Source organism: Poecilia reticulata, linkage group LG4, assembly GCF_000633615.1.
Source record: "Poecilia reticulata strain Guanapo linkage group LG4, Guppy_female_1.0+MT, whole genome shotgun sequence".
NCBI lineage: Eukaryota > Metazoa > Chordata > Actinopteri > Cyprinodontiformes > Poeciliidae > Poecilia > Poecilia reticulata.
Window position 1 is genome coordinate 15,708,156 of NC_024334.1, and position 11,835 is coordinate 15,719,990.

The following is an 11,835-nucleotide window of genomic DNA, read 5'->3' on the forward strand; positions in this document are numbered from 1 at the left end:
TTTTATTTTATTTTTTCTCACTGGGAAAATGAATCCACATCATTTGTGAAAAATGATGTAAAAATAAAGCACACACTTTTCAACCTAATAAGAAATACAGATCTAAAGAACATATTACTGGCACTTTCAATGTCATTCTGCTGTTGACATTAAATGTAATTTAAGAAAAAAGCAGACAAACTGCCAAAACTAGCCTTTGTTGTTATAAATATGTCATTAGATGGTTCATTATCATTTTTAGTCAAAGTTATTAAGAGCCATGGATGAAGGTCAACAGGGCCGCCTGCTGCTCTTGCACCACAGTTTGCAGATCCCTGCTCTGAAATTAGTGTAGAACAGCTGTAGCCTGATTTAGTTGAGTAATTATATTAATTCATTTGAATAAAATTAATCAGAGAGGTTTTAAAAAGGAAATAAATGTTGAATTTGTTATTTACAAGGACAGCATTATCTATTCTCCAGGCATATGGTCCCATTTTATAGCACAGTCAAGTAACTGTTATCTTCAGTTGTTTACAACTAATGCAAGCAACAAAACTTTTACTTTGTAATTTAATGCCTTGTAATTGGGACTCTGTCTCTTTAAAAACTTCTCTTTTTGAAACTCCACCTTAGGAAGTCATCATGACATGGCATCTCTATTGACCTTTTAGCAACGTTTTTACCAGCGTTGCTCTGAGCAGTAGCTCCTATGAGCTCAGCAGATACACAGGTCCACCAAGTGTTGCTAATTGCTGCTGGCTAGTCTGAAGGAGCTAAATTGGGGAGAGAAGCAAGGAAACTGCAGCTCCACCCAGGCATTTTGTAAAGCTCAATGGTTGCCATGGGAGATTAAAGAATTTCTCAAACATGTATAAAAGAATCAAAGCAACACTCCAGGTATGTTTCTGATGAGGGAATAACTTTATAACTTGAAGTAAAACCCAAAATGTCGATTCCACAGAATACTGACCCTCTAAATAATTACATGAAACTGAACAAATTTAAGGTGTCTTGTTTATTTATTATTATTTTTTTAGCTGTTAAAGCTCTGCCGAAATATTGACTAAACTCTCGTCAAATGAATTATTTCAGTGAATTTAATGGTTGAATTGCAACAGTTTGTTTTACCAGTGTAATCCGCTTCCTCTGCCAAGCAGGGAGCAAAAGACCAAGCAAAAAAAAAAAAAAAAACCCGAGTTCTGGAGACGTTTCAGTGGCAACGAACCCTGAACTAGAGGGTCATACAGTAGTGGAGGGAAAGGAAGCCTTGAAAATGAAGGAGGTGGAAGAAAAAGAAGAGCTGCGAGCTTGTTGTCAAAGAGTTTGCCAAGGGAGCCGGCTTGGGCTTCCAATGCATTTAGCATATATGAAAGAAGAACAGCTCTGTCTCCTCACACCATCCTTAACTATGTGTACTAACAAGACAGATGGAGGCCAAAGATGCAGACAGATCACATCAGGACATCTGTCACTTCATGGCAACAGCCTCCTTAATAAGTGACAAGGCTTCCTCACCCCGTGGGCACAGGATGGGGGGGTGGAGGGGGGAGGTGGTGGTGGTGGTGTCTGGGAGCTGTGGCTGTTCGAAGCAGCCGTCAAAGTCATCCAGCAGCAACCTACCAACCCTCACACAACCAACGTGTTTTTTCCTCTTTTTCTCTCCCTCTCTCGTTCTCTGTCTCTCTCTTTTTTTAAAATCTAAACAACTTGTCCCAATTACAGCCAATCACACGCGATGCGCAGCCTTGATTACCAGCCTGGTTAAGGAGACATCAAAGCTCCCTTCTCAGGGCGCTGACACGAGGCTGCGCAGTAATTAGCGGACTTCACTGGAGAGTTTCATCACCGAATGTTTTCAAAATACCCGACGACTTAATTTGCACGGAGGATGGAGGACATGCGTGGGGGGGTCGGGTGGGGAGCATTTCACGTCGACAGAGCATATCGCCCCGCAGAAATAATTAAAAGCATAATTACAGCTCATCAGCCGCGCGAGAGCTCTGCAAAGCGCTGTCGCTGTTCCGCCGCTTTCCTCGGGGTCATCGGCGGGAGTGGAAGGCCGCGTGCAGATCCAGAAATTCGCAGCGCGTGCCATGTGCAGGAGGATAAGAGAAAGCATCTTATTACCAGATAATACCAGGAGGAGGGGCGGCGTTGGGAATGAGCCGCGTTTCTCTTGCAATTAAAATTAGCGCGCTTTGTTATCCTCACTTGGCACCTGGCTTTTGTTAAAAATCTGTTTCCTGCCAACGATGAAACGGGCCTAAAATGAGACTTGCTCACGTGCTCCATGGGTCGTTAAAGCGATAACTCGCTTCTCCGACTGATGTGTCAAAAGCTCAATGCGGGACTCGGATAAACAGATTGAGTCAGTCTTTAAAAAGTGGCAGGATGTTATGGGGGAGTCGCCCCCCAGGATGCGGTGAGGCCTGGCTGTGATGACCACTTCATGTAGTTTCTACCGGAGGCGCGGCGCGTGCTAAGTGTTTATGACGACCGCGAAGGCCACAGCTTGATCCCAAGGAAGTAACGAAGGCTTGAGCCGAGGGCCGCGCCGGTTTGTCCGTCACCTGACGGCAGACTCATAACGACCCCGGTGTCATAACGGCTTAAAGTCACCGTTCCTCTCGGTGCTCCTCTGCCCAGACTTATCAAGCAACACGTTCACCCCCCACCCCCTGCTGAGAGCTGGGGTGGAGAAGGTTGGTGAAAATAGTCCATCAGTTTAGCGACACTGTTTTGAGTGGTGCTATAAAACATGAGCCATGCGCAGAAATCCATCTAATGGTGAAATGCTGCTACACGTGCTGCAAACTAGGCACCAACCTGAATTTGGTGCCTTAAAACCGGACTTCTGATGTCTGGTTTTGTAAAATCGACAGTTTTGAGCTGTATATTGTGTTATAATATTATTCCCTCATTAAAAACATACCTGGAATGTTGCTTTGGACCGCCTTCGAGACGCAGTTTCTCCTCTGAGCTGCTGTTTCCTATAGCTTCCCAGGTTCTGTCTCACAGAGCCGCCCTTCGTCTCAACCTACCCACTGAGCTCCTTCAGACTAGCCAGCAGCAATTAGCAAACACCTTGTGAAAGTGCCATCTGCTGAGCTCATTATACGAGCTACTTCTCAGTGCAAAGCTGGTAAAAAAAAAAAAAAAAAAAAAAAAAAAAAACATTGTTAAAGGGTTATTAGAGGAGCCATGTTGTGATGGCTTCCTGAGGGCAAAGTTTCAAAAAGAGCAGGAGATTTTAAAGAGACAGAGGCTCAGTTTCATTTTCTCAACAACCTGAAATGATCTTTTTTTTTTTTTAAAGCGTTAACTTACAAAGTCAAATTTCTTTTAAGATATATTTTTAAGATATTTTAGTTATATAGCATGCTCATAACAACTGAAGTTGACATAGGTTCTTCATTGTTTTCTAAACTGGTATACCATGCCCCTGGAAAATACATGATACTGCCCCTTTAGAAAGCTTCAGCCTGCTAATACTTACTAAGATATAAAAGCAGTATTGAAAATTAGGGGTGTCCCAATTTGATAGCAATATCAGCCCAAAGTTACTACAACCAGATGTTACTACTGGCGAAAACAATGAAGAAGGCAACCAGAAAATGATGATTTTTTTGTTGTTTTTTTGTAATAATGTGCAGCTGGCTCCACCAGAGTTCTCTCAGCATCGCCCAGTTCATGGAAAGTTGTGTGTCATTCATACATGTTAATGTCCAGAAAACATGTCCATAAAACTCTTCTGCAAAGTCGCAGACTAAAATAATGGATTTATCTCATGTAACTGTTTAGATCCATTGCTGCCAGGATTTTTCAGCGACATATCAAATGAACAAGCTTATTCATGTGTGATTTTAATTTAAACATTGCAATTGCAAAGATGTGTTTTTCAATATTAGCAAAATACTGACCAAATTTGTGCACATTTGTAATGGAAACACAAATACAGAAACCTCAGTGATGTAGCTCCCGTTCCTTTACCTTTGGAAAAAAAACAAAAAACTAGACATCCAACTGTATCTCTAAGAATATTCAGGGCCTTGAAGCACACCTGGTTCAACTAACCTTGGCCTTGATTGGTGGCATCAGGTGCTTTGATGGGTAGGAAAGTAGATTTTAGTGATGAATTTAGACATAACCCCAGTAAAATTAGTTAATTCCATCTGCTCTTGAGAAACCAATTGAATTTGCTGCAGGAGTTTAACAATTTAATTTTACAACTGTTTGTATCAATGTGAAGTCACACTTGCAGTAGCATCTACCGTCCACTAGAGGGCAACATAGCCTAAAATATTTGCTTAAAGTTTTCCTTCATTGTTCAATCTCCTTTCATAATATTGTGTGGTTGCATGCATTATAGAACTTATTTATTTAGTCCATTTTTAGTGTAGTCATGGCTGGAGATTTTAAGTGTTGGGAGGGAAAGTTTTGGTCAACTTTCACAGTGAGATAGAGCAATAAAAAGGAGCCGTTATGTGTACAGTGATCAGCAGATTTTCAGTGTCACAAACAAGTCACATTGTCTTCCTATTGCTGAGAAAAATGCTGAACTACTGTCATCTCACTATCAAAACCACAGGCGCCAGAGCAACTACAAGAAACACATTCATGCTGTAGATATATTTATACAAAATGAAGAATATATTTTGAAGAAGATTTTATGCAGTTTTCATTATTCATACATTTTCTCAATCTCCCACACAGTCTGTTGTACACAGGAAGGAACATTTTATCACTTCCACTCTGTATACTTTGCTAACAGAGAATAGTTGCATGTTTAAGTAAGAAACGAGTACTTAAAACTATGCTAATAATTTCCAACAAAAAGACAAGTTTTGGAATGAAAATAATAGCAGTTTAATAACAACAATTGTGGAGAATAGGAATCTGTTTATTTGTGTAGCAAGATCTAAAACCAGGCAAAGTGCAGCAGAAAAATTCTAACATTATATAATCCTCTCAAAATAGACAGTAAAAAAAGTTTTACATTAAAAATTACTTGACAAAAAAGCAAATGGGCAATTAATAAAACACATCATTGCAGCAGGAGACAAAATAAAAATAAAATCAAAATTATGACAGACTGAAATGGTTAAATTGAAGTTATTAATTAATCCTATGGAACACGAAACACAAAGTGGAAAACATATTTAATGAGAAACTACTCTTTGCTTGTGCTCCTTGGTGTTGCAGTTAAACATGTACATAAAGGTTAGAGTGAAGGATCAACAAAGAACAAAGAAAGCAGGCTGGTTAATAGTGTTCTCTTGAACCATCTGTAAAGTCTTAGTTTTGTGTCACATTACTTTTGGAACAGGCAGTTACAAGTAATATAAAACGTTTGTTCATGAAAATTGCCAACAGAAAAAAAAAATGTTTTCCTTAAAAGTGAAAGTAAATGCTTTTACACTTACTTACACTTAAAAGTGAAAGTAAGTGTACTAACACTTTTAAGTCCACTGTCTTTTTTAACAGACAGTGGAGAGGTATGCTAAAAATCATCAAAAATTGACCTAAAGAAAAATCAGAAAAAATATTTGAGTTAAAATGAAATCTTTGACATATTGGGAAGACGGGTCATTTTTGTAGGGATGTACATCAGAAGATTGAGGTATGTTAACCAGAAAGCTACTGTTAGCAAGTTTGCAAAGCTTAGGTGGAATACAGTACATGGGCACAGGAAAAACCCCAAGGTCAATTCTTTTTACTGACCAAAACATGTGGTACTTACTGAAATTTAGTGCATTGGTGCATTTTGACAAATAGTGCCAAAAAACATGCCTTAGGAAAACTAGCTAATCTACCAAAAATGTAAATTAAAACCAAGTGATATTAAGAGATTTGTGTTGTGGTTATAAATTTCCCTAAATTCACAAAGCATATGTTGGCATGCAAAAGATTAGGAAAGGACTGCTTCAATTCTCAATATGTTTCCACATGATCCAGACATAAAAATAGAAGAAGAATATATCCAAACATGAGACAGGCTATAATACTGTTAGGGCTTTCACAAAATTATCTTCATAACACCACACTTATAGGTTTTGGGCTATGCTAATCTGTAGTGTGCACTCAAGGTTAAACTACAATTTCTTTTGTGTGCTGGAAACAACAGGAAAAAAGGCATAAAATGTCACTAAATTACCGCCCTTCCACTAAACATTTACACCCATTTGGGAAGGAAACACTAGCTTCCTGATTTATGCTCTCTTTGACTTCAATAGGCAGGGAGTCAAAAAGATGGTCCTCTACGAGCAGACAGCTCCTGTTGAGGAGGCTGCAGTGACCTAGCTGAACCGGTAGACGATCCAGGCAGTTTCCTTTCAATTCCAGGTGCGTGAGCTGCGAGAGATGACCAATTTTCTCTGGGATGGAGGTGATGCAGTTGTTTCCGAGACATAATGTCCTTAACTTGACACACTTGAACAGCTGCTTGGGGACTACTTCGACTTTGTTGCCTGTAATGGCAAAATGTTGGAGGTTTTGGAGGAAGCCAACCTCTGGTGGGATTACCGCTACTGAATTATGACTAAGGTCGAGGTACCTTAACTTGAGGAGAGTGAACAACGGCGAGGGCAGAGACTCTAGTTTGTTGTGTGACAGATAGAGAGACTCCAGGTTTTTCACATGACTAATTGACAGTGGAATACTGATGATTTTGTTGTACCACAGTTTGAGACAAGTTAGTCTTTTGAGGTGCTGGAAGCTGATGACCTCTTCAATAGTGCGGATGTTGTTTGATTTTAGATCAAGTTCTTGAAGGTTGTTCAGACTGAAGATGGCATGGGGTATCCGCTCCAGCTCACAGTTATGCAACTCGAGCTCTGCAAGATTAATCATTTTCTTTAAAGTATTCAGAACAAAGAGCTTAGTGCCATCATTGTGAATGACTAATCTAACCAGGTGTGGAGAGAGGTCCGTGATGTTTGTTGGGATCTTTGTCAGATTGCTTTTAAGATGCAAAATCTTCAGGTGCCGGAGATCTCGCAAAGACTCGAGTCCGATCAGTTTGTTGTTTTCAGAATTCAGGTTGCCAACTAAATACAGCTCTCGTAAATTCTTCAACAAGTACACCCAGCTAGAAATCTCAGCAACATCTGTGAACTTGACATGAAGGCACCGGAGGTGATCACAGAGGAAAATAAAAGCCGTCTGCTCAACTTTGGCCGGACAGTGGTAAAAATGCAACTCCTGAAGGTTGATCATTTGTGAGATCTTAGCCGTTATCTTGGCCTCTGGAATTAATTCTAACTTCAAGATTTCTAAGTCTGTAAGATCAAACACAGCATCGGGGACACCGGACAGCATGAAAAGATGAAGCTCCAATTTATCTTGAGGATTGCGGGTCAAATGCTGCCGTAACTTCTCAAAGGTCCACTCATGGTTAAGGCTAATCTCTCGAAGTTTGTTCTCACTCACCTCAGACAGAAAAACACCAAAGCGCTTCGAGTACAACAGGTCATACTGATCAACCATGTGGAGGAGAAATGCAAAGTCGTTCTTAACATCAGGGATGTCACTGAAACTGCTCTCCTCTCTGACCTTCTCAAAAGAATACTCTTTCAGAGGTCGGCGAAAGAGCCAAAACAGTGTGTAAATGCAGATAATGCCATAAACGCATATGAGTGCAATGTAGCAGACAAGGAGCTTCTTTAACATAAAAGCCATGTTATGGGTGCAGTGAAACTTGGTATATCCTGTCAAATGCTTTATTTCCGGTTCGCACACATGGTCAAAGTCAATAGATGCCACAAATGTCATTGTGTAGCACAGGATCAGAATAAATTTCACAGTTTTGATGACCGTCTGAATGGCGTAGAGTCTGTATATCAAATCACTGTCTTCAACGTGTGCACGAAATTTCCGGACCTTCTCAAACAGGGCCTTGGCCTGCTCACCGTCTTTCTTGTCCAGAATGGTCATGGAAGGAACCTCACTCACAAGCTTTTCGGCAGAAAAGGCAACTCCTGATTTGTTTCCTACTGGGGCTGACTGGTTTGGACTGCCCTCCTCGCTGCTGGTGGACAGATGTTTCAGGAGGGTGGAAGCACCAGCCAGTCTCTGCTTATTCTCTTCCGAGTCCTCGCATGCAGTCTCAGATAGGGCTTTGGTAGTCCAAGGTGACTCAAAGCATTTTCCAAGTATGGAAACAAAATGTTCAACTTTTGAACTTGTCTTTGGGTATTTGAACCAGAAGTTGCTACTGACCATCAATACAATAGTATGAATTAAAGCAAGGTAAGGGAAATATTTAGAATACCAAGGAAGGGCAACATGGTAGCACATCTGATTGACAAAAACATACTGCTGAAAATCCAGTTTGGTTCGTACCCCTGTAGGCGGTGGCTGCATGAACGCAGAAGACTGTGGAAAGGGATTTGAAGGTACAATGCCTTTTGGAGGTCGTTTTGACATTAAAGGTGCAGCTTGCTCCCCGATTGCATTCTCCTTGTTCCAGAAACCATCACTCGGTTCAGGTGTGTGGGTTTCCAAGAAGCCCCCTGACCCATCTTGCGCTTGCTCCAAGATGGGAAGACAAACGACCTGGTCCTTCGTCAGCTGCATGGTTCCAGAAAATATGGCCAACATCAGCATGACGATACCAAGGTAATCCATAAAGACATCCCACCATGGTTTCAGAATCCGATAGGTTGGCTGGATATCATTAAGAGAAGCTACTTCTGTGAGGGTGAACATTCCTGCGAAAAGAAGCAGTGCAAGTTAACTTGGCTTGAAGAAAATGGTAAGAAAACTTGCAGCAGGATTATTCAAACTGGATACTTTCCACTTGCTAGCTGAATTGTACATAACACCAGCCCAATTTGGAACCTAAAAAAAGGACTGGATATCACAGCTGCCTTGTTTTTTTTTTTTTTATATAGGCTTTGACACAAGTACCATCTGAGCTGCTTGCAGCTTTTTTCCCCTAATCACAGGTTGTGGCAGCCTCTCCCATGTTTACCACCAAGAGCTTGCTCTTGGAACAGCAACTGAGTAAAAATAACTTTGTTTATGGAATAGGGGATTAAGTCAAGATCAGCCTTAGATTTAATCACCAAGATAATTACGGCCTGTATGAATGAGAATATTAAAATAGGCACCTTTTATAGGACTAAACACACACTGCACTGTGCTGTCCGATATCCAATGATACTTTTGGAGTGAGGTTTGACTGTGTTTTGGTAAACAATTTTTACTACACATTTTTAGAGATCCTGAGAGAAAATTAGACTTTCCTTTAACTATCAGAAGGCCTGAAGAAGACAGAATTTAAAAAGGATGCCTCATTTGGATATGAGCAGCACATGGCAGATGAGTGTTTGTAGCCACAACTCAATATTTTACTGTTATATCTGAATCTCCATCTGTGCATTTCATTCAGTTTTGGTCAAATGTTTACATACTGTTACCAGTATGTAACAGTATACAGTAAATTCCAAAACTATTTTTTATGTTTTAATGTGTATTTTGACTCATAGTCCTGTTGGAACATCCAGTCCCCTCAGCATGATGCATTACTACTACTGACTTCTAAGCTAAGCCAGCAATACCTCAAACATATTGAAAATGTTTTTAAATTGCTTAGTAGGCAGGAACTATGCAATTTAAAAAAGATTATTCCTTGAGCATTTTAGTTATATTAAATGGTACATTAAAATATTCTAAGCAACTTAAAATTAAAGATTTTGAGTTTTGCAATATTTATTTTGTGCAAGAATGTGGGTTCTGAAGGAGGAGCTTTGTTTTCTTATTACTTGGGCTGGCTCTGCCATTACCGCATGTAGATCTGTGATATTCCAAAAAATTAGAATATGCATTCCGATGGTATATCAGAATAAAAATACCTTTTAAAAATGAAAAGGGAGGTATAACATATATGTCATTAAACCCACATTTCTGTATTAAAAATAGTTTTTTTTTTTATTGATCTAATGTAATATTGAAATTTTAAATGTTTATTAACTAAGTGAAAAATTATGATTAACAGAAATGAATATTTTCTGTGTTTAATTAATCTATATAACGTGTTTCACTTTACGATAAAGTTCCTGACATGGACTTTTCGATAATATTGTAATTTATTGAATGGGTCGGTAAATCCTCAACCCAAACCCAACAGTGGAGGCCAAGTGAGGATGCTGCTGGCAGATTGAAGTGTTTCACTGTGGTTAAAATGCAGAAGAAGAAGAAGAAGAAGAAAAGACTTATTAGAATTTAGAAAACCATAAAATCTGGTTGGTTGTTTATCCTGCAACACATCAAGGTCAGTATTTGTCACAGCGGCAGCAGAGCAGGCTGAGACCGGCTCCATCAGGAAGGCGCATCCATGGACGCAGAAAAGGAGGAGGAGCTCTTATTATAATAACACGCTGCTCACATAATCAATGCATCTGATTTATAAATGTAACTGTTTACCCTGTGTAATAAACAGCCCCATCTGTCTCTCTACCGCTGCAGAGCCATAAATAGACATTACTAAACAGAGATCAGGACCTCCAGTCCAGGCAGGTACTCACCTTCAGGCGGGCTGATTCCGCTATTTGGACTCCAGATGATCCGAACAACGCCCCATTTTACATCTCACTCCTCGCCGAGCCCATGAAGTCGTCCTTTCTTCGCATTTTTTCCCGCATCAGGCCCCCGGTGTGCGGTGCTGCATAAGCGGCTTAGCAGACTACCCCCGCTCGGCCGCAGATGGTCGGGTCCTCTGCCGTAGACGCAGCACCGGCTGCTGGAGGTGGATCCGGCTGGACGCGTCCCTTCCGAATTCACCGATGACCCGCAGCACGATCTGTCAGGACCGCAAATCTCACATGGTGGCGCAGAAAATGCAGTTAATCCGCAATCGTACAGCACGCAGCGCTGTGGAAACACCGCTCCGATTGACAGTAAAGACAGAGATGGCCTGCTGACGCTAGGGACGGTCGGCAAATTGTCAACGCTGAATTTAAAGTAAAATCCCCAGATCATTAACTCATCACATAAAAGCTCCACTGGGTTCCTTTGGAGACATGCTGTGATAGTAAAAAGTTAGTAAAAAATGTTACTTCGTAAACTACCCAAAAGAAAAATGATATGTTCTTGTCATTCTTCATTTTTAAAAAACGAACTACATTTTTCTTCTATGCCTTTCACACACAAAATTCGCTGAGATATCAAAAACGAACAAATATACCATAACACATGAGCAAATGGGTCCATACACAGAAGATTGTATAGATCTTAATAAAACAGTGAAAGAATGGACTCATTTTAGCAATTCAATTCACAAAGAAAACATCCGTATTGTGTATTTCACATATTTCTGTTACTTTCAATGGTGATGGTTAAAAGTGTTAAATTCAAGGCCCAGGGGCCAAATTCAAGGCTTAGAGGGCCACATGAAAAAAAACAAACTTAAAAAAAAACATGTTTTATCTGTACCGTGCCAAATTGCATCAATGCGAAAGGATGTTCAATATCATCTATTTCATGAATGCAGAAATGGCTATTTATTAATATTTTTACAGTTTGCTAATAGCTTTTATCCATCATTCTGCCACAACCCATCCTTAGAGGATATTCATAATCTTAATATGACTCAATATGAAAACGAGTTTGACACTGCAAATAAAAACCAATAAGTGACCAATACATTTTTTTTTTTTTTACACAGAAAAGCTATGTTATTGCGATAACATGGAAAACCTCAGTTACAACGTAATAATATTTGAATGTTTAGTGGAAGAAAGAAGTTTGCACATGTATTTACAAGCAACATGGATAACTGCAATATTTATATTTCTAAAAATATATAAAGAAATTACATTTGAGGTTTTCATCAGCTGTAAGCTATATCCATCA

The 11,835-nt window shown here is 39.9% G+C and overlaps 1 protein-coding gene across 1 annotated transcript; it reads right to left on the reverse strand.

Moving 5' to 3' along the window:
* Positions 1-4,633: 4,633 nt before the first annotated feature.
* lrrc8db (leucine rich repeat containing 8 VRAC subunit Db) lies at positions 4,634-11,510 on the reverse strand. The gene is made up of 2 exons (XM_008407753.2): positions 10,509-11,510; positions 4,634-8,690 (listed from the first exon to the last, which is right to left on the reverse strand). The coding sequence occupies exon 2, from the start codon at positions 8,686-8,688 to the stop codon at positions 6,133-6,135; it is 2,556 nt and encodes an 851-aa protein (XP_008405975.1). The 5' UTR covers positions 8,689-8,690; positions 10,509-11,510; the 3' UTR covers positions 4,634-6,132.
* Positions 11,511-11,835: the final 325 nt, after the last annotated feature.